Source organism: Equus caballus, chromosome 6 (genome assembly GCF_041296265.1).
Source record: "Equus caballus isolate H_3958 breed thoroughbred chromosome 6, TB-T2T, whole genome shotgun sequence".
NCBI lineage: Eukaryota > Metazoa > Chordata > Mammalia > Perissodactyla > Equidae > Equus > Equus caballus.
Genome location: NC_091689.1, coordinates 76,097,397 through 76,121,407, shown reverse-complemented (window position 1 = coordinate 76,121,407; position 24,011 = coordinate 76,097,397). Strand labels below are relative to the sequence as shown.

At 37.2% G+C, this 24,011-nt stretch overlaps 1 protein-coding gene and 1 long non-coding RNA gene across 7 annotated transcripts in view; one reads left to right on the top strand and one right to left on the bottom strand.

Moving 5' to 3' along the window:
- NELL2 (neural EGFL like 2) overlaps window positions 1-24,011 on the top strand; it is a 362,368-nt gene that overhangs the window by 187,060 nt on the left and 151,297 nt on the right. For all 6 annotated transcript variants that reach the window (XM_023643416.2, XM_070271280.1, XM_023643415.2 and 3 more), the window contains 3 exons: window positions 1,828-1,919; window positions 5,056-5,158; window positions 12,967-13,095. In XM_023643416.2, coding sequence (XP_023499184.1) covers window positions 1,828-1,919; window positions 5,056-5,158; window positions 12,967-13,095 — 324 coding nt within the window. The remainder of the gene's footprint in view (window positions 1-1,827; window positions 1,920-5,055; window positions 5,159-12,966; window positions 13,096-24,011) is intronic.
- LOC111773965 (uncharacterized) lies at window positions 4,670-22,684 on the bottom strand. Its single transcript, XR_002808721.2, has 2 exons — window positions 22,536-22,684; window positions 4,670-5,686 (listed from the first exon to the last, which is right to left on the bottom strand). It is a non-coding gene; the product is annotated as an uncharacterized lncRNA (long non-coding RNA).

Genomic DNA, 24,011 nt, shown 5'->3' with positions numbered 1-24,011 from the left:
GTACTTGAATAGACTGGAGTTACCAAGTCATATAATAGGCTTAGAAACCTTTAAATGGCAGGTGCTGAATGTAAGAAGGTTTTATTTATTCTCATTATCTTCTAAAATGTGTCTCTTATTAAGTATAATTGAATATGCAATATGCCAGATCTTGGTTTTTTGAGGTTGTTGGATCTCATAAGAAAAGAAAAGCACACTCAAAAATTACGGAGAGAGATGTTTTACAATCAATCAGATTCATGAAGTCAATGCACATGCTGTTTTAATTCATAATATGATAGATGGGATGCAACTGACAAGTCTGTAGTTTAATTTTGAATATTCATGAGTGAGCAAGCTTCAGCCAGCTTTTAAGTAATATAATTTACGCCAGTAAGTTGAATTCTTTTCCAGAAAGTGCCAAAACTTTGAAATCAATTTGCCAGTGATATAGATTATGTAGTGAAATTTGTTAGTAAAAGCCGAGTAAGGAGATCAGTTGAAGGACGGCATTTTAAAAATGTGCATGCTTTCCATTATTTAAATGTGCAGCTTCTAAATAATCAGTTAATTTTTCAGCGAAGATGAAAGTTGGGTTGCACTTTAAATATGAATATTTGTACAATCATGTATATGTTCAATACTGATAAAAGTATGTCTAATTTCTTTGTTACAGATTATTATAGGTAACTTAATACTTTAGAAGGTAGTGGGAATATGTAAATTCTGAAGAGGGAAAGATTTTCTTCTAATTCATGCAATGGAATTAAAAGGAAATGTACACATCCATTTTGTAAAATCCGTGTTGTTAATATTAAAAATTGGATTTAGTAAATAGAGCCAACACATTGCCTGAATCTTTTCCTATCAGACGGTCACGTCCACTGGCCTTTGAAAGTAATTAGCTTGGGGTGATCTAGGTGTTCTGGAGCTCCAAAATGTCTACAATATTGAGTTGCCCTTTCAAAGAGAAACAATACAAAATTATGAAGACAAAAGTTAGTTCAGAGTCTTAGGGGTCTAAGCCAGAGAAGGATCCTGAAGGTTAAGTCTCCGTAGCTTCAGGGGGTGCATCTGTCTCTGTTTAGGTGATGAGTCAACATGGATAGTGTGAAATATTCATTTCAAAACAAGCAAACAATTTCCATTGGCTAAACGTTTGTGTGAATTGTAAATATTTTGAGAGTCTCCAAAATGATTTGATACTTTCTGTGCATTCTCACTAATTAAAAGTATGTTTTCCCCATCAAATCTGGAGTTTTACTTTAAAATTTTATTTAATTGTGATGGAAGCAAGGCGGGCCCAGATTAAGACCTTTCAACATCCTAAATAGGGTGCCCTAACCCATGTGTACTTACAAATAAAATAATATTAACCCATAAAACATAAAATTCACATATATGTGCTGAAGCTAACATAGCTTCTTTCTAATTTTCTATTTTAAAATTCTGTAATGGTATATAAAAAATGAACTTTTCTCATATTTATGGTGCCCCTGATTTGTAGCTGCCCTAAGCACCTGCTTAATATGCCCTAAGTGGGACATCACCAAGGAGGCAAATGACTGGCTGAGAGTCTGCTTACTGGCACTCCTTTTCCAGAGTCTAGATCTGACTTACCATTGCCCCTATTCCTTCTTGTACTTGATTTGACTCTCTGAATGTAGTGGGCGTGATAATTACTCGAGCCCACATGTGCCTTATGCTAGATTGAATTTAGGTTTGTAGTTACTCAAACACCTCGAAAAGGCATAAGAACATGTGAAATATTGTTGCAAAATGATCTGAACACCTCTAAACTATTTTTCCTAATAAAAAATAAACATATACGTATTTTTTATTCCAAAGCAATATGCCAATTTCAAGGACGAACCTACTTTGAAGGAGAAAGAAATACGGTCTATTCCTCTTCTGGAGTGTGTGTTCTCTATGAGTGCAAGGTAAGGAAACTTCATGGGTTTTTTGAAATTCTTTCAATTATATAAACACAGTAATGTTTCTTTAAAATCTCATCCTTGTAATACCTTTAAAACTTCTAAGGCAAAGAGAATATTTAGATATTAATTATAGTTCAGATGTATAGAAATTTCCATTATTTTTAAAATATGTAAATTAATGACTATAAATATTTTCCCCAATAAATAAAAATGATCTTTTGTAAAATTAAAGTTTTATGAAATTGTCTTATATTTTCCAAATTCAAATCAGCTCTTTGCTGTTGTGAAGAAAATGAGCATTAAAGACTCAGCCGCTGTCACTTATGGTTTTGACCCATGTGAGAAATCTCACTCAGTCCAACTAAAAACAAAACATAAAAATTACCTAGTAAAAATTAGCTGTTGGGTGGAGGTGAGACTGATATTGATCTCAATCCCTTTGGGAGGAATTTGTTAAATGATTTGAAGGGGAATTCTTTATAAATTCATGCCATGGTCTCTTGACGTGTGCTTCTAAAGCAAAGGTGATTCCTTTTAACTCTACTTCTTGACCTCCTTACTAATTGAAAAACTAAATATGTTTCATAACACTTTTCACATTTGCCTTTTGTAAATTATAATGTTATATTTCTTCACCATAATGTTATATTTCCAATCATAGTCTGTCTGAAAGAATATAAAGTCTACATATAGAGTTTCTTCTTTATGGTTCCATTTACATTTGATCTTTAGTTTTCCTCTTTAAATGCCTTCTGTACGTAGGTTTTGGGGAAGATTTAGTATGTATGTTATGTAGAAATTTAAGATAAGTGATTTACTCTGCTGGCATCACCAATAAACTAAGCATTTATATGATTATTAAATGTTCAGGAAAGGAAAATCCTAAGAATTTTGCCAAGATAAGTTGATTCTGAAAAAAGCCAGCCATACCCTCATGTATCTTAAGTTGGAAAACCTTTGGGATAAGCAAGAAGAAGTCCTAAAGAGGCAAAACCGTGACAGATTTGATTCCTGGAACATGAAAGATCGGATTTCCTCATGAAGTAGGTTGCCATCTTAAGATAAGGGAGCTGAGGCATAGGAACGTTAACACGAATTGCTGAACCTGTACTTCTAGATGGACTTTTCTCTATCAGCATCCCTACACCAATGCTGTTTTGAGCGAAGTAGGTCCCACTGAAGATATAAAGATTGAAAAACTTGGAATGAGATCTAGGAACTCAAGATTGAGAAAAGGGAATCAGAGAAGAGTTACTTCAAGGAAGGTGGAAGACTTGTCAGCTGGTTTCTAATGGTGAAGTCTAACTTTGAAATATCAGCTCTAAATTAAAAAATCTTGAGGGCATTTGAAGTTTCTCTCCTTAATGTGTGTGTGTGTATTCTTTTCATTTGACCAGTGTATTCCAAAATACTGATAATTATGGTTTAGAAATTTACTGGGATAATTGCCTATTTGATTTTAAAATAGGTATAAAATGATTTCATTTAAAATTGGTTTAGTGAGAAGTCTGCATGCAGGCAACTCTGCAGGTGCTTAGTAAATTTGGGGCGAATGAACCAATATTACCTTTTATTTACTCAAACAAAAGCACCATCTCCTATCCTCTAATGCCGTGCTGTCCAACTGAAGTGTGACGCAAGCCACACATGTCATTTTTATTGGGCTAAATTTTTTCTATTTAATCCAAATATCCAAAATATTATCCTTTCAACATGTAATCAGTATAGAATTCTTGACGAAATATTTGACATTCTTTTCTCAAACTAAGTTTTCAAAATCTTGTGTGTATTTTGCATTTGCAGTGTTCAAGAGCTACATTGTAGCTAGTGGCTATTGATTATACAGCACAGCTCTACTGGATTATCATAAGCTTTTGTAGTTCTTGATTTAAGATTCTTGATGTTAAGGACTTCCATTGTTTCTTCTCCCTTCAGGCCCCTTAGTTTCTGTATTTATACCTTGACATAATTGACAGCTCTCTCAGGCTTCCATTTTCTTACCTGTCAATTCTAGTCCTTCCTTGTTCTTTTATTGTGAGTTTTGTGGCCTTGAAAATGTGTACTTGATAGTAACACAGAAAAACACTGCGGTTCTGAAAATAAGGTGATCAGAATGGCTATTGCTATCAAACCAAAGGCAGAATAGCATTTAACTCTACTGTATACATGTCTCCGTGTCTCCTTGTCTCCTGCCACTTTCTTGGTAAGAGATTGTGATGATTTGGAGAAGGTCCTTTCCATAGAAGAGGGAGATATTAAAATGAGTATTTTTTCAATAGAGCAGTACTTACAAAAATGATGTCTAAAAACCTAAGCTATTGAGCAGTTTTAAAATGGAAGCCTGCAAGTTCTAATAGTTATTTTACTACTTATGTACTGGTAAGCATAATACAGCATGGGTAATGACCCTTGTTCTGGAGAGATTGGAGGTTGATAGCATAGAAGCCAAAAGTCTGCCTTGAGAGCCGGTTACTATATTTATCAGAAAAGTATTTTGTATTTTGGTTTCTCCTTGAGAATTTTATCTACTTTGGTTGCTGGAACTATATTCATTTTACATTGCTTTATTCATTCATTCAGGAAATTTTTTTGAGTGCCAATTATGTGCCAGAAATTATGCTAGGCATTCATTCACAAAGACAAAAATCCTGCCCTCATTTTCCTTATAGTTTTCTGGGAGATCCCCAATATTCCTTCCCAGTCTTACTTGTGAGAATCTCTTTGTAACACTTTAGAAAACTTTGAAATGAGAATGTTTAAAAACCTTAGTTTTTATTTGTTTATTTTTTCAAAGTAAGCTGTGCATCTAATTCAAGCTGTATCTTTGCCACAGTTGTCATCTGGATGTGCAAATATGTTGTAAAACTAACAGAATGTCTCAGGATTACCCAGATGTTTGGCAAATTGAAGACATGGCTGCAGTGGAGTGTGCTTCATTCCCAGAGCTGCCGGTCCATTTTAAAGGCTTTCTGGTTGTGACTTAAGCTCATTTTGCAAGTAACCCTGTGATTTGTGCAGAGGTTCTCGGGGTGAAAATTTTACTCTCATGTTAGAAGAACCTTCTCGGATGCTGGATCTGGAAACTTCTTAGTAAGTCCTAATTAAGAAGTTTGAAGCATTCTTTTTTATTGTCTAACAGGACCAGACCATGAAGCTGGTTGAGAGCTCAGGCTGTCCAGCTTTGGATTGTCCAGAATCTCATCAGATTACCTTGTCTCATAGCTGCTGCAGAGTCTGTAAAGGTAAGGCTTTTTGTAATGTAAGATTTTTGTGTGTGAGTCATTCTAGGAGGCTATTCAACTGACACAAAATAGAAACTTTTATAAGCAACTTATTTCCAAAGACTACTAGTATTTCCCTAAATACTTTCCTGATTTGGCACACAGTAGGTAGTCTCGAAATGTTTATTGTAGTTCTTGAATTAAAATTGAGATCTTCCTATGCGTTTCTGCTAGGTGTCTTGTACCTGTCGCAAGCTCTGGATCTCAAGACTTCTCTCTGTGGACTGGTTCTGAGTCAGCATGACACTATTGAAAAAACTTATGCACCAGTGCTGAATTATTTTATTGGTTTCCTTTGTTTTTTGGTTTGCTCTTTGTTTCTCTTCAGTTTGTTTTTATAATTGACTTAGCCTAATTCCCGTTTTGATTACTTCAGATCTCTCTCTTCTCAGTTCCACTCCCCTTCACTCATAGGCTTCTATACGACCAAGAAGAGAGAGGCCATCAGACATGCGTTGCTTGTTCTGTGCAGCCTCTGCGATGATAGTCCTAGAAACGATAAATAGAAGGGACTTCAATTTTTGGTTCAATATAAGAAAATAGTAAAATTTGAGCTATTTGGAAATGCAGTGGGCCAGCTCAGGAGGCATTAAAGGTTCTTATTTTTTATTATATTTTATTATAGATTCAAGTATTAAAATAAAGGATTGATAATCTAGAACTCTTTATGATCCCTGCCAATCATGAAGTTATATATGCCTTCTAGTATTATCTTGAAATTTTGTGTTTGTGAATCCATCTCCTTTATTGGATTATGCACCTTGAAAGTAGGGCTGAGTCTTTATGTTTATCTCTATATACTTAATACCTAGTATGGCACCCGGGATGTAGTTGGTGCTTATAACTCATATAGTTAGTCTGAATAACGAACTGCCCCAAGTGAAACTGGCACTGGGTCGAATAATGGCCTTTATGTTGATGCAAAACAAAGTTTAAATAGAAAAAGGTAAGAAAAAGGATGGTTGTCTAGTGGTTAAGATTCAGCGCTCTTGCGGCCACAACCACCCCCGGTTTGTTTCCTGGTCAGGGAATCACACCACCCATCTGTCAGTTGTCACACTGTGGCAGCTGCATGTTGCTGTGATGCTGGAAGCTCTGCCACCAGTATTTCAGATAATAGCAGGGTCGCCCATGGTGGACATGTTTCAGCAGAGCTTCCAGACTAAGACAGACTAGGAAGAAGGACCTGGCCACCCACTTCTGAAAAAATTGGCTATGAAAACCCTATGAATAGCAGCAGAGCATTGTCTGATACAGCGTCGGAAGGTGAGAGGATGGTGCAAAAAGACCGGGCAGGGTTCCTCTCTGCTGTACACAGGGGTGCTAGGAGTCCTAATCGACTCCATGGCATTAACAACAACAACAACAAAAGAAAAAGGAATTTTATAAAACATGTGCTATTTTGTTTCATTTTAATTGCTTCCATTTCGTTTCCTGATCTATTAAAAGTAGACATAAGATCCCTCTCTCTCATTTTTAGCAAGGTGGTGCAGGTTTTTCTTTTTAGCTTCTTCTTCCATTCATTCAATTAAAAGTTCTGTGTAAGGCTCTTGGGAATTTCAAAGTGGTTTAAGACTTGGTCTGTCTTTCAAGGAGCTCTTAGGATAGCTCTCAGGAACTAAGGAACCCCACTAAAAAGGACTATCATCAAATAGACAAGAAGGGCTATTGGAGTTTTCATCCTCACAGTGCCTTGCATAGAGCACGTGTGGAATTTGAAATGAATCAAGAGCACTCATTTCAGTCACTTGATTTGGGAACTGAACTCCATCTGCGCTTGACTGGAGTGTCTTTGACAGCCAAAAGTGGGCTACCCCAGTGCCTTTCGAGCTTGAATGTCCATACAGATAACCTGGGCATGTTATTAAAATGCATATCCTGATCCAGCAGGTCTAGGGGCAAGCCCAAGAATCTGCATTTCTAACAAGCTTTCAGGTGATGCTGATACTGCTAGTCAGTGGACCACACTTTGAGTCATTATCTATTGCTGCATAACGAATTGCCCCAAAGCTCAGTGGCTTAAAAAAAACAACTATTTATTATATATCATAATATTTTAGGTCAGGAATTCAAACAGGGTTTGGCCAGGTGATTATCTTGCTCCACATGGTGTTAACTGGGACACTCAGCTGGAAGGTAGGCTGGGCTGGAAGGTTCACGATGGCCTCCCTGTGTGCTGGACATCTTCGTAGGGCTGATGGGAAGGCTGAGCACAGCCAGAACTCTCTACCTCTCCATGTAATCTCAGGACTTCCTGTGATCTCTCCAGCAGATTAGTAGTCAGACTTCTTAAATGATGGCTTGGGCTCTTAAAGACGTGGTCTGAAACTGACAAAGCATCACTTCTACCACATTTCATTGGTCAAAGCTGTCACAGGCCACTCTTTATTCAAGGGGAGGGGAAATAGACACCACCAGGATCAGTGAAGTATTAAAAATTTGTGGCCGTCTTTAATCCACTAGTAGTGGCCAGAAGCTAGTCAGAGACTGGGGAAGTGAATAGCATAGAAGTTAGTCAAGATTGGCTAGGACAAGATTTGAGTAAGAAGCTGAGATAGGCCTTTCATATGTCAAGAGAAGCCCTGATCATATCCCTTTCTTTCTAAAAGAGGCTTGATATATTACAAAAAGCAAGTTAAGAAATGGAAAAGCTAGCTATGAAAATCATGTTAGATTGTTTATAGTTTAAAAAATTAATGCGTTTACACAGCTCACTCAAAATACGACAAAATGTACTGTGACCTACACCCCCTTTACCTGAGATTCTGATATAATTGATATGAGATGGAGCCTTGGTATCAGCATTTTAAAAAACTCCCAGATAAATTCTTTTATGCAGCCAGCATTGAGAATCACTGGCTTAGATAATATTGGAACTGAAATTGGACAAGTTGGTCATCTTGAAACATTTAGCACCATTTATAATAAAGATGGCTTCAATTTCTGACTTCAAATGTATAGAATAAACAAATGAGTTCTCCTGGCATTCTCTGACTTTTAAACTAGAAAAAGTCAAGTTCTCAAGGCTTAAATATTCTTATTCCTACATGTATGTTGTGACAGATTCATTTGTAATAAAATTGGCCTCCAGTTTCCAGGCCTATCTGCCTAGTGCTAAAGATGCTGTGTTCACAGCTGAAAGAGTAAGTTGTTCAACAAGTTAGTAATTATTCCCTGAAGGAGAGCACGAGGTTCAAGTGTTGACCTTTCTCCTAGAGGTTGGAAACCAAGCTGTGCACCAAAATAAGGCTCCAAATGTTTAGGCACCAAATCAAATCCAACCAAACTGTTTTCTAGGTACCCTACAGCTGGCTGTCTTCTGGAGCTGCAGCTCAGAAGCAGCGTAGCAGCGATGTTCTTTGCACTTTTTTCATATTTGAGAGCCCTTTCAAGGAAGCTTGTAACAAATTACCACATGACACAGACTCAGTGACACAGCGAGGACTTAGAAAGATACAGAAATAATCTTATTTCAGTTTTCATATCTGCAGCCCTTTCCATTCTCCTTCTCCCTTGGCAGCCCCTGTCTCTGCTTGCAATACCATTAAGGCCTATACACTAAATGTCCCACTTTAATTTTGCATTTATTTCATTGTGCTGTATAGTTATAAGTAGTATGGGCATCCATATGCAGAAGGCTGAGTGGGTGTAGATTGTTTTCTCCCAACTTCTGGATAATCCATGGTTTCCCACATTATTTAATCATAGCTTCATGATTCTTCTTACCTATTTATCACCATTAACATTATTTAGTTAATTTTTTTATATCCGGTTAGTCAACTCATTTTTTAACAATTTTGTTTCATTCCTAAGCAGTGTTATCTATGAAATAATGGGATTATTTGTAGATTCATGTATTTCTTGTACATATTAAAAGAAATCCATTGCCATTAGTATTCAAAAAGAAAAAATTCATCCACGCACACTTTGGGAAAAATTAGGATTATCTGTCATCTTGCAAACAATAGAACACCCAATCCAACTGACTTAAGCAAAGAAGAAAAAAAAAAAAGAAATATATGGTCCCAGTAAGCAGCTTGATTCAGATCTCAAATCCTGCCCCTTTCCCCAGCTGCATCTCTCAGTTTGTCTCCTCCGAGCTGGCTTTATTTTCAGGCTCTATGTGTTCTCAGGTAGACCCCTTACATTCTTCTGTTCACATCAGTATGATACCCAGGCAGGTGGAAGAAAAAGTTCAATATCCTCATGAGTTGAACAGAAATCTCAGGATTGAGTTTTAATCATCTTCATTAGCCTCAATCGGATCATATGCCCAGCCCTTAAGAAATGATTGTGTTCTGGCTGGTGGGATGCATTGATTGGCTTGGCCTTATCTGTAGCGCAGTAGAGTCATTTTCCTATAAGCTTGTGGGCTGACAGTAAGGGCAAATGTTTCGTCCAAAGTATGACTAGGGTTTTTGTTTTTTTTTTTTCCTCACGAAAGGAGGAATAGATACCTATAGGCAAAACCAGCAAATATTCACCTCAAAGTTACTGTATTCTCTTCCTGGTCATGTACAACCTTTGTATAACTATGTATAACCTTTATGTATATCATTCTTAGTCCTAATCTTTTGTATCCACTCTTCCGTGCTTATCCAGTTCTAGAGAGATGCATATTAATATTTTATAGAAAGATCTATACTTAATAAAAGGTATAGAACTTCATGTAAATTTGAAAAGCTTACAAAAGGAGTAGAAAACTTGGTATCCTTGAGGTTAAAATCCAAAGGAGGAAATAAAAGAAAGGCTAGATTGTATTAGATCATTGATCCATCCATATGTAACAAATATTTAAACTTATTTTATGATAGGTTTCTCAACATGTTTGGTTTGTGGCTCATTAGTAATAGTCTAATTGCTTTAATTATTAACAAATACTATACTATTATGCTTTTATGTAGATGATCTCATTTGAACCTTACATTTTTGTGCGGTAGATATTACCCTCATTTTACAGGTGAGAAAAACTGAAGGTTTAGAAAGGTTAATTAACTTACACGCCTAGTGATTTTCATAGCCAGTAAGTGGTGGAATTTGGACGTGAATCCAGGTCTTCCAACTCCAGAAGCCAAGCACGCATGAGTAGAAATGCAACTCTGAAGGGAATAGGACTATGATTTATTGCCAACTCCTACTCTGACTTTTTGAAGTTATTCCCTATAGATTGGAAACAGCCCACTTTAATTGAGCTGAATTTTCTACCCCTCAGTAGTTAGCCTTTGACCCTGCCATTTTGGATCTAAGCAGTAAAACAACCAATAGATTCAATCAACATGTTTGTTGAGAAAATAAATCAAAATAGCTATCTGACATTGTTTAGAGTAAATTAGAATTTGATTGATGAAATTTTCAGTTTTCAAGTCTCTGGGTTAATAAGAAAAACCCATCTGATAAAAAGTAAAGCACTCTCTAACTGAACCTAAAATGGTGAAAGTGGGATCACACTGTATCTAATAGTTGGAAAATTCTTGCAGCAGTTAGACGCTGCATAGTGAGCATGCGCATATTTGATGCTGAGATGAGGGGGCTCCCCACCGCTTGGGCAGAACTGCAAATGGGTTGTAATAGAGGTGGCATATGGCATAGACAGTGGTAGCATAGATTGGGCAGAGCCTGAAAAATGGGGGAAGAGAAAATGCAGCAAAGTGAAAAGTTGAATGGATAGTTTTGAAAAATATAAGCTTACGAAAGAAAAATAAAAATGCATTAGAAACGGTACCTGTTCTTAGTCATAGCGCTCTTGAAAGTTGTTTGAAATATTACAGGTAAAATTATACCAAGACTTAGCACCGTGTTAAAACATGATCTCTTAATTTTCTATGTATCTTAAGGAGCCAGCCAGTTTTTTTAGTACCTTTGTTTTAATTTAGCATAAATATGGAGTGACTTTTTGGAGCCTTTTCATTTTATATTGATGGTGTGCTGAGCTATTGGGATAGAGAATGAAGATGGCTTTTTAGCTGAAATTATTCCCCCTCAGGCATTGTAAAAAGATAATGAAATACGTTTTAAGAAATATGGTCTCAATTTAGCTACTTAAAGAAGAAAGAAATAAAAAGACCCTAGGAGAAAACATATTTAACTTTTCTTTTTCTTAAGAATGAACTTTTTACTTCTAAATATTCAGCTTTAATCATGAGCATTTAGATTGTGAAGAATCTTGTCAAGAAAAGTAAGGTTGTCAAGTGATTTAAATGCTATTATTGACCATATATTTTTCTAGTCTTTGTACATATTTTTTGTTCTATTTTATTTCTGTAGAAATCACTAATTCATTTGATTTTTCCTATCTCTCTCTCTCTCTCTCTTTTGTTTTCTTTTTTGACGAGGAAGATCAGCCCTGAGCTAACATCTGTTGCCAATCTTCCTCTTTTTGCTTGAGGAAGATTGTCCCTGAGCTAATATCTGTGCCAGTCTTCCTCCATTTTGTATGTGGGACACTGCCACAGTATGGCTTGATGAGCAGTGTGTAGGTCTGCGTCCGTGATATGAACCCATGAACCTTGGGCAGCTGATGTAGAGCCTTCGAACTTAACCACTATGCCACTGGGCTGGCCCCTCTATCTCTTTTTAATGCCATCATTGTATTTTGAGAGCATGCCCCTTCTTAAGGCTTGTTAAGTCATACAAACATTATTTTACTATACATCCTAGTTGCATTTCACGGGGGATATGTTTTAACTCTGGGGTGATATTAAAAATATCCGTAATGAGCACCAACCAGTCAAAATGGGCATCAACCACTATGCTGTACAGAGTCCACCTGTTGGCTGTGGTATAGTTTAGGCCACCCTTTCACTGAATCACCATGTTCTATCGTAATTTTATTACTAATAAGATGAACCGATTTAGAACTTCCATATTCATGATTTTGTCCAGTCAGAGTTTTCTCTTAGCTGTAGACAGATGAGTTTATTCTGAGCTACGTGAAATAGATTCTTCTAGTGCTGTCTTCTTTTATATGTGGACTGAAATAGTAATTCATTAGACAATGTAAAACTAGATAGATAACATGCATCAGGCAATTTGAAAATTGTTTGAATGATGTGTGATCATGTAATTTCCGTTAAAAATGAATTCTAGTGTTCAAGATTTTCATTTCAGCATCTTAGATGATCTTTGAACAAGGGATTCACACAGAAAAAAGAGATCATGCGAAATTACACATGATTGGTGTCACTGTTTATAAAATGTTCCATTTTTCTTTCCTCTCATAAACTCTGGGATCTGTGAAATCTTTGTAATTCATAAAAATTTTCTTCTTTTAAGTGCACGCTCTTTGCCTTGAAGATTTCCAGAGAAGATTAGATTAAAGTGATGCAATTTTTACTTTTTAATACATTTGGAATTTTTTTTTTAAAGGATGCCAGGCTGTCTATTTCATATCCTAAATATGCAATGTGCACATTTTGTCTGGCCTGGTCTGTATTACCCCTAGTTAGTGATAATGTTCCACTGCTAGTTCTCAGATTACTTTTCACTGTGTTATGAAAATGAAGATTCACAATGTAGAAGAATCTTTCCAAGATCTTTCTTTGTTTTTGATATTTGGAGGACTGTAATTAGAATATTAGAATTAACGTATTAAACATAAAGAAGTTTATAGTACAGATAGCATGGAGTTCTATAAATATTGGATGAAGATATCAATGTAAAAAATCATTTAGGGAAGATAGCTTCTAAATCAAGGGACGATATGAAGTAGATAAAGTTTATTTGCTTTGTCAGAGTTTCGCTTACCTGAATAAGTTTCTGTTTTCTTGTAGGTTATGACTTTTGTTCTGAAAGGCATAACTGCATGGAGAATTCCGTCTGCAGAAATCTGAATGACAGGGCCGTTTGCAGCTGTCGCGATGGTTTTAGGGCTCTTCGAGAGGACAATGCCTACTGTGAAGGTAATCCTTGCAATGATGTGTAGCTCAGCCATATAAATTTCCTAGGAGTACTGCACGCAAAATTTATTAATTTCCCAGGTTGTCAAGTTGATGGGCCCATTAAAAGCAGTGAATTTAATTTGAAGCATATTAATCAGCTAAAAATAATTATCTTTCAAAGTATAGTTTTTCAGCTATCTGCTGTGTGTCAGACTAATAAGTTAATATGGCTGGTTTCTTGAATTAGAACAATACTTCCACTGTGAAATTGCCTTCTTTTTTTTTCATAATTAGATATTCAGATTGTTCACATATCGACATGATTCCTGTGGCTTGCAGTCAGAACTGGAGTCAGAGTTTTCCAGACCATGTTGTGTAACAAAGGCAGTCAATTACCCGGAAGACAAGGTGCTCACCACTGCTTTTGTTTGCTACTGCGAGTCATCTCAGTGGTTGGCATCATGCACTAGGGTGTTTAGTAAATAGTTCTGGTGGAGTAAATAGTTTCCTAGTTATTTTTTTAAATCTTAACTCATGTCCACGGTAGTTTATTCTCTCATGGAAACAGTCCAAATACAGTGAGGAGGCCCTTGGCATTCACAAATACTATGGCTTTGACTGTTCATGACGACCCCAGAAGTCCCTGAGGTATGGTAGTTTATTATTTCTCTGAGGCCCAGATTTGAATCCTTCTCATTAATTGTGTGTCTAGCAAGTGGGTCTTGCAAGTAAGAACACTGATATGGTGGTATTTGGGCATTTGAAGGTTTGGAGGGTTCTAGACTTACTTTTTCCAAATGTCAAGAATGTGCCATAGGTCCTTGGAGATGGAAGAGCTCCAAGGTTTGAACATGCAGCCTCTGTTTAAGCTACGTCATGATTCCTTGGCCCTTGGGAAACCAAGTTCTGTTGTTTTCCTTGGCTTTCAATAGATTTTTTTTCTGCTTTAAAAATCGGTATTCATTTTTAAAAGGGACCCTTTTTTCTAAAGTATTTCTTTAAGTGCTTCTGATGTAGTCCTAAAGAGACCCATTCCATTTTTGCCGAAGGAGGGGCATATGGCTTCCCTTCTCCATTCGTAATACAGATTTATTTAAAATTCCTCATTTTGAAAACTTTTATGTGAGAAATGGATTTAAACTGGCTTTGTGTGATAATGTATTTTTCATCACAATATTTGAGCTCTCTAATATGTAATAAGCCTCATTGATATTGTTAATGTGTATAATATGAAACCACATGATATAAATTCAGTTGATATCTCTTTTTGAATCTTAATTTTATGACATTTTTTATTTTGAGCTACCGCTTTTGTTGTTGTTAAGAAGTCACTCATGTAATAAATGTTTAGTGAGCACCTGCTGTGTATGAAGCATATTTCTAGGCACTGGGTAGTAAATGGTGAATAAAACTGATAAGGTTCGCATGCTCAGGAGCTTACCTTCTAGGGGAGGACAGAGAATAACTGGGTACCTGTAGAAATAGAGAAGACGATTTCAGGTAGTAATAAATAATAGGAAGAAAACAAAACAAGACGATGTAGTAGAGATTTATTGGGGGTTAATTTGGATGAGATGGTCAGGAAGAGCTTCTGGGGCTAGAGAGGGGAGGGTTGACAGTTGACTTGAGACTTGATGAAAGGAAACAGCCACGGAAAGATCTGGAACAGAGCATTCCAACCAGAATGAATAGCAAGTTGAGAGACCCTAAGAGGGAACTAGCTTCGATGTTCTAGAAACAGAAAGAAGGATAATGTGATGAAGCAGACAAGTCAGAGGAGGTGCAATGGGAGAATTAGGCAGGGCCGGGTAATTTGGGGAGGCTTGTAAGGATTATAAATTTGTCTCAAGTAGGGGAGTGACATGCACAGACTTGTATTGAAAGGATGACTCTGGCCGCAGCGTGTTAGATGAACTGTGGCGTTTAATGTGGTGAGGAGAACAGAAGTGTAAATGAGAACACTAGTTGGAAGACATTGCTGTAATCTAGGCAAAATTGTTGGTGGACTGGATTAGGAACGTGATAAGGAAGGTAAAGAGGAGGGAGCATATCCATAGCATGTTTCGGAAGCAGAGCCATCAATGCTTGCAGATAGTTTCTTGTGGAGGAGAATTGAAGAGGGATCAAGAGGAGTCAAGGTTTGGAGTTTGAGCAACAGATGGACGGTGTTGCCATTTATTGAGATGAAAGAATTTAAGGTAAGAGGCCAGAGATTTAGGTTAAAGTATTTATCAACGCAACCTATTGAAAATCAGTTTAATCGTAAAGACTAGATCGCTGTTTTTATCTACAAGTTTATGTGTAGCACAAATTGGCAGCCATTTTCCATCCTGAATGCATCACACTGAAAAATGGCTTGTAAATTTCTATATGTTGTTTGTCATTTAAAGATGTAATCTTCAAAAGTTAAGAAAATGGTGGAAAAACTTATTTGTTGATTATAGAGATCTTGAATTATTTATACATGAGGACTTATATCTTTTGTTATTCATGTTAACAGGTTTTAAAGTATTCTGATCAAATTTGGTTTTCCTTTTCATTCTATTGTTGCTAATTTTAAGGATGTTTTGATTTCTTGTAAGCAACACTTTTAAAAAAAACTTTAAGCAATTGTACAGGTTATTTGTCAGCTGGCCCTATAGAGTTCCAGTCCTCTAAGAAATTAGACTTTTCATTATATACAAAAATAAACAAGTGATCATTTATAAGTGATATAAATTTTATTTACTATATTGGTGGGGTTGTCTTAATGATATGACACTGTAATTGAGACTATTGATTTTTACTCTAGCTTCCTTGATCAGGGTCAGATTAGCACTGTAAATATTGGAGTTCATTTATTCATTTGACAAATATCTATTGACTGCCTACTTTGTTCAAGGCTAGGCTTGAGTTGAAGCTGTAAATAAGATATACATGACTAATATTCTTTCAGCCAAGAAAGGTAATAAACAGATCATTACACCAAAGAGCATTTAATTGCAAGAATGGCAAGTGCCTTGAAAGAGAAATAAGTTAACAGAAGGTCTAATCTGGATGGGTGGTGAGGTTAGGGAAAATTTTGCTTGAAGAAAACAGTGTTATTCTGAAATCTGAGGGATAAGTAAAAATCAGGTAGGCATAGAAGTGAAAGTGGGAAAAAAGGGAATCTTCATGTCTGCAGGCCTGGAGGTGAAAGAAGCACTTTGTAAGAACTGAAGGAAAGCCAGGCGCTGGAGGCAGAGAGCGAGGGAGAGGTGCCTGATGAAACCAATGATGGAGAGCAGGGCTTTGAAGGGCAACTAAAGATGAAGGGTTTCATTCAAAGAACAAGGGGGAGCCAGTGAAAGGTTTTAAGCAGAGGGGTGCCATGATTACACTTGTGTTTTAAATAAATCACTCCAACTGCAGGCTGACTAGGGCTAAGACTGGATGCAGGGAAACTGGTGCATGGGAAACAGTGGTGATTTGCACTCAAAGTGGAGATGGCGATGTGGATGCTCTCGAGAGCATTCGTAAGGTAAAACCAGTCCTGATGATTAATTGGTGATAACGGATGGTGTGGAGAGAGGTTTCAATGTTGATACTCAGGTTTCTGGCCTGAGATTAGGCAGATATTGGTGCTGTTCACTTAGGGAGCAGATGGGGTGGAAAAATCATGTTGGGTTGTAGTGCCTATGGGACATCTAAGATGAGTAGCTGGTTGAAGGTACATGGATGTGGCGTTCAGAGAAGTTTAAGTTGGACATAAATCACAGGATTCTTTGGCATATAAATGGTAGTTGAAGAAATGGAAGAGAGTTTTGAAAAACTCCAGTATTTGAGCATTTTGTAGAAAAGATGATTTGGTGATGGAGACAGCAAAGTCATGGCTGAAATGTAGGAGAAAAGAGAAGAGAAGATAGTGTCACAGAAACCAAGGGAAAGAGAAGATTTCAAGAAGGAAGTAGAATGCTTCTGAGAGATCAAAAAAGATGAAGACTGAAAGATATCTTTTGCATTGAACCTACAAATGACACTGAGGACATCAGCAATGGAGATTTTGGTGCAAAGGTGAAGACAGAAACCAGTTTGGAGTACACGGAAGATGGCATGTGGGGAAAAAACGGATCTGATGAAGGGAGAGAACTCCTTCCAGAAGTTTGCTTATGAAGGGAAGGAGAAAGAGAGCAGCAGCTTGAGGGCAAGTGGGGCTGAAGAAGGGTTTTTCTTCTCTACCCCCTTTTTTTCCTTTTAAATTCTGCACCCCTCTGCTCCTGCCCCTACTATCTCAGCCATGCAGATGATAACTGCTTGTTCTTGAAGGAGTTTTGCAATTCCTTGGATGTTTACAAACATGTTTTAATATTAGGATTTTATGACTGGATGGTTTGTCCAGCCTTTAAGATATAAAGGATCTAAAATAACTGGAAGTATATTGACGTCCTTTATGTTACTTACAAACTATATGTTTACCATCTTTCTCTTTATATTCATCTCCATTCATTCAATATCCCTTATTCCCTATAGATTCTTATCAAATTTTTAGTACTTCCTCTTTCATTTAGTCTCTTGTCACTACATAGAGTCTATAAAAGATGTCAAAAATTCAGTTGGACATCATGTTTTTCAGAATGGTTCTTTGCTACGTGTCATCACTTTAAACTGAAAATCGTGGGAGCTTTTGATGTTTTGACTAGATTGTCCTTCTTGACATTCCACTAGTCAGTAAGGTTAGGACCATCTTGACATTCTGTTTTAGATAGCGTCTTCAGAAGTCATTCATTTGGTAAGTAAGTCTCTTTAGCACATATAGTTGCTGGGGATTAAGCTGTGTCAGCCCGATAGAGCATTACGATGAAGAAGCTTTTCCCTGATTCCCAGACCCCTTAAAATCCCTGGCATTGTTGCTCTCCAAGTCTTTGGCATTACTCTAAGAACAGGAAAACAGTTCTGTGTAAGTGAGTCATTTATATAATTTTGTACCACACATAATTACTGAAATTGGCAATTGATGTCTTATTAATGAATTCTGAAGTAAGTTTGTGGGATGTTTCTTCAAATTAACAAGAATACAGGAAATCGTTTGGTATAGTCTAAATGCTCTAAAAGAATAATCCTTTATTGATAGACTAATTTGTCTTGGATTTGTTCAATCTGTTTCATTCTCACTCCTGCTATGAGATTTCTTTTTTTTTTTGAGGAAGATCAGCCCTGAGCTAACATCTGCTGCCAATCCTCCTCTTTTTTTGCTGAGAAAGACTGGCCCTGAGTTAGTATCCATGCCCATCTTCCTCTACTTTATATGTGGGATGCCTGGCTCAGCATGGCTTAGATAAGCAGTGCATAGGTCCACACCCGGGATCCAAACTAGTGAACCCTGGGCCACTGAAGTGGAATGTGTGAACTTAACCACTGCGCCACCAGGCCAGCCCCCAGATTTCACTTTTACTTCATGCCACCTTCTGTTTAGTCATTCTGTGTCTCTCCCTCTCCTCCTCAGCCAGGACCCATGCTCCAGATTAGCGTTTACAAAACACTGTTTCTTCTACTTGAGAGTTCACGCTGCCTTCTTGTTGCTCACCAGATCGTGCGGACTCTTTTGCCAAAGTTCTAAGGCTCTCTGTCACCGGGCCCTACATAGCTATTCATCCATTAAGCCTTAACAGGCCACCCTCAGCTATGTTGACCATTTCCTTTGCTCTTGGTGGTTCGTCTGTGTGCTGAATTGAACTGTGTCCCTCCAGAAGTCTTATGTTGAAGTCCTAATCTCGAGTGTCTCAGAATGTGACTTTATTTGGAAATAGGGATTTTGCAGATGTAGTCAGTTAAGATGAAGTCATACTGGATAAGGGTGGAACCCTACTCCAATGTGACTGCTGTCCCTATAAAAAGGGGAAATTGGACACAGACACTGGGGAGAATGTCATGTGAACATGAAGGCAGAGCTAGGGGTGATGTGCCTACAAGCCAAGGAACACCAGAGATTGTCAGCAAAGCACCAGGAGCTAGGTGAGGGGTGTGCAACAGACTGTCCGTCACGGCCTCAGAAGGAACCAACTCAACCCTCTAACACCTTGATTCTGGGCTTCTAGCCCAAAGAATGGTGAGACAATAAATCTCTTTTGCTTAAGCCCCCAGTTTGTGGTACTTTATTCTGGTGGCCCTAGCAAACTAATGCAACCTGACAGAAGTCCCGTTCACTCTCTGGTCTGATGATGGTCCATGATTTCATCATCCTTGTAGACTCTGCTTAATTTTTATTTTTTCTTTGAAGATTTTCTTGATGAATTAAGTGCACATAGATTTAATTTCTCAAATCTGTTTTTGATTTTATCTGACTGAAGAATTGTTCTGTACTGATTTATATGCAGTTGTCCAGATGTAATATACTTTTGTATATGTATACTGTATTACTTATTAAGGGATTTATATATGTGTGTCTGGATATGTTTTTCCCACCCATACTATTAGTGTCTTGTGGTCATAGACTGCTTATTTTCCTTGGATTCTCCCAAACTTGTAAAATAGGGACAGACAGTATAGAGTTCAAGAAAATATTTGTTTATTGATGGTTTGAAATGCTTAGATATGCTGAGCATGTTGTCCCTTTAGGCTACCTGATCACTAAGTAATTATTCAGGACAGGCATTGAACTTAGTGAATTGTGTTTATATTGTGCATAAGAAAGTCTAATTGTCATATTGATTTTTATAGCTAAAAATGGATTCAGTTGTTTCAAATTGTTATGTATTGGGCTTTAAAAATTATTTTGGGTAGTGCAAGGAAAGGAATTCATTTGTTCATAACATTCATTATTTGTAATTATATGTGCACTGATAAATGACTTGCATATTAAAAGGATCATAAATCCCAGAAATTTTCCCATTTCCACCATTGCTTTTACTGAACTCTCTAAGTTTTTATGTAAGATTTGAGTTCTCTCTACAATTTGCAAATGAACTCACTTGAACATCAAATATCTGGCATGTAGAAGGTGCTTAATAAATGCCAGCTGAATGTGGAGATTGGAATCTTAATAAACGTTTGTTTAGCATCTGCTATGTGCCAGGCATGGTACACCTTCAAACATAAAATATAAATTATTGCCTTTAGACATCTAGTTCAAATATCTATTTTCTTTTTTATTTCATCGTTCATGACAAAAGAAACACAGTCTCCTCCCACCTCATTCCTGTCTTTGTAATGCGATCCTGTAGCTAATGATGCCTCTTCTGCCTTGTTTCTTGTTCAGCATTTCAGGAGATTCTAGCCCAGCTACAAAGTAATGTGGGCATAACTCTTAATGAAAACAAGTAATTTCTTGATTCTTTTCTATTTTGTATTCTCTTTCCTGCTATTGTTTGTCAACAGGGCTATAATAAAAAAACAACACCAATGACTAATAACCATATGGTTCTTTGGAGGCATTTAAAATGCTTTTCACATACAAAACCTCATTTCATCCAGCAGTCCTGTGATGTAGGCATTATTATAATCTCCTGTTTTGTAGCTGAGAAAACTGAAGAGCTTGGATATTAAATGATTTACCTAAAATCATTTACCCAGACAGCAAACAATAAACCCAGGGTTCAAATGCATGTCACCTATTTTCAAATTCTGTGGTTTTTTTTTCACTACTTCTAATTTTCATATTAGATACCTAATCTAATTCTTAGTTTTATAAGTAAAACTTTTTTTACTTAGAAAAGATTTTTCTTTAGAAAGACAATTTTTAAAGCAGTTAACTGGCTTTAAAAATTGAATGTTTCTGGAGAGGAAAAAACAGTTTGTAGTCCATCCAGAAAGCAGCTTATTGGCATTAAAGAAACTGTAATGAGCTGGGTCCACTGTAAATAACGCACACAGGAAGACAATGGGAAAACAAACTGTGTTTTTCTTTCTCTCTTCTTCTTCCCCTCTCCTTCCCTTCCTCCTTCCGTTCTTTCTTCCTCCCTGTCCCTTCCCTCTCTCTGCTACTTACCACTTCACAACTGACTCGTTTAGTGATGAATTCTTGACAGGGCCAGTATCTGCATATCATTAACTACGAGACATAGAGCCAATCTGAGAGGATTCGTAGAGTAGGATAAGTGATAGCCTCACAGAGTTGCTCCAACAGATATGAAGGGAAAGATGTAGAATGAGCTCAGTTCTCTGACTGCAAACCCAGCACCACAAGTCCCCACTGGAGCTAATGGGAGGCCTGCTAACAGAGTGGGGATAAATAACCAGAGGACTGAGCCCTGTGGGATTAATTAGGGAATTCTAGCAGACATCGTAGTTTTCAAAACTATGGTTAATGATGCACTGTCTCTGGTATGTTATGGTAGAGTTTCTTAAATAAAAAAAGTCCAAGCTTTCTGTATTACTGTATTAATCAGAGTTCTCCAGAAAAATCAGAATAGGATATATACATAGAGAGAGAGAGACAGACAGGCAGAGAGACAGAGAGAGCGAGAGACATTATAAAGAATTGGCTCATGTAATTCTGGAGGCTGAGAAGTCCCAAGATCTGCAGTCAGTAAGGTAGAGACTGGGAGAGCTGATGGTGTAGTTTCAGTCCAGGTCTAAAGACCTGAGAACCAGAAGAGCTGAGGGTGTAAGTTCCAGTTCCAGGGCAGGAGAAGACCAATGCCACAGCTCATCCAGTTAGGCAGGCAACTTTTTGTTCTAGTCACGTGTTCGATTGATTGAATGAGCCCCACCCACGTTAGGGATGGCCATCTGCTTTACTCAGTCTACCAATTCAAATGTTAATCTCATTCAGAAGCACCCTCACAGACACACCCAGAATAATGTTTTGACCAAATGTCTGGTTATCCCATGCCCTAGTCAAGTTAACACATAGAATTAACCATCTTGGTTACAAATTAACAAAAAATAAATAAATAAAAGAGAGAGAGAGGAGGAAAAGCAATTCTGATGCTTCTAAATATGAACTGCCCTTTTAATGGCATCATCTATCCATCGGACCAAGTGAAAAATACGCTATGTAAAACAGCTTTCAGGATTAATATGACATATGGAAACATTAAAGTGTTTTTAAGGCACTGAGGAACATCTATTTAACATGTGTACAAAACTGAGGAAACAATATTTTGTTTTGGTTTGTTTTCATGAGAATCATTCCTTCTCTAATTGAGAAGTTTATTGATGCAAAAGTTCTGAAAATCTCTATCAAGTGGCACAGCTAAATTTGAACTTGCATTTACACTTCTTCTGGGTTAATTCATCATTTACTCTCTGTGATACTTAAGCTTTTTCTAACTCAAAAACAATTTCTATTCATTTGTAAACTTGAACACCATTAAGATATTCAAATCAGAAGAAAAGGGCATTTTTTTCTTTGAAGCCAGGGTATCTTCTGATATTATAACCACAGGCCCTCCAGGACCAGTTCAACAGACCTTGTCTCTTGTCAATAGAATGATTAAGAATTGTCTTTGAGAAAATTTGCAAAGTCACATAGTCAGAGCATGCGCAGAAGAAGAAATCTTAACCTGAAATGACTGTGGAACCAACGATCCTCCTCCCCATGCAACAAAAGGACCAGGACATGACTGGAACTTGAAAGTCAGACTCTTCTCAGAAGCGGGGGGTCCGTCATTCAAGAAGATCTGGTGTTAGAATTCCTTCCCCACGTCATCATAAATGTTTGGAACCTTACCATAAATGCTTGAAGCCCACCAATCAAAACCTGCCCCGCCAGGGCGTCCACATGCCAGCTTGTTCTCCCTAACCTCTTAAATTTTGCCCCAAATCTTGAACTGGGGAGACAGATCTGAAGGCATACTCCCCTTGTCTCCCTGCAAATTAATCTCACAGAATAAAACTGCTCTCTTTACCCAAAAACTGATTCCATAATTAATTGGCTTGTTTATGCATATCGGGTAGGAGAACCCCATTTTGTGTGGTAACAATATGAAGGGAGGATTTTTAAATTAAAAAAATCTAATAAAGATTAAATTACTCTGAATTTCTTCTTAAGCATAGTTTTTCATGCAAAGGAGGTTGAAGAAACAATCAGTGTTACCCACATACTATTCTTTTGAAATCACACACCATAGTTGTATGACTTCCGTGGTCAGCTGATTTTTTTACCCCCCAAAGAATGCACTTCTCTAGAAAATACTCATATTTGAGTCTGTTGGAGTTCATGATCACTTTGGATGCTCCATAGGAAAGAAATCATAAATTCAGTCATCAATTAATGATATATCTGTATATTAAGTAGGGTTAACAACAAGTACATTCTTCTCTCTGAGGTGGATGTATAGGCTCTTTTTGGGATTTTGATTTATAATTGGCTTCAATCATTAGACTTCATATAGAGAGTCCTTGTTCAGCATTTATTTATTCACAGTATTTATTGAATGCATATTATGTGCCAGGTATCAAATGGGGCTGGTGATGTAGCCGTGAGCAAAACCAACTAAGCTCCTGCTCTCACAGGATTGACTTTCTAGTGGGGGTAACATTTAAAATCTATACTGTCTTTCATGTGCGCCTGGAAACTAGAATTGTGATTGATGGTTTCGCACTTTGTTAAAATGAGTAGTCTTGTCTTTATACTCTTTTGACAGTTGTTTTTTAAGACCTTAGTACTCAACATGCTGATCCAAGGAGCAGCAATATAAGCCATCACGTGGGAGCTGGTTAGAGATTCAGAATCTCATACTTGATCTCAGACCTACTGACTCAGAATCTGCGTGTTAAGATCTCCAGGTGATTCCTATGCGTGTGAAATCTTGAAGAACACTAGTTGAAAGCACAGTTTATTAATTTATCATCTTAATGATTTGGTAGCTGTCCAGAGTTTTTCAGCCACATGCTCAACTGGAGAGGAATTTTAGTGTTCACTGAATAAAGTGTTCAGTTTGTTTTCATCAGTGTACAGTTTGGTTTCCTCAACATTATTTCTTAGAGTGTGGCTCAAGCTGCATCAAAATTACCTGAGGAGCTTGTTAAAAATTCAG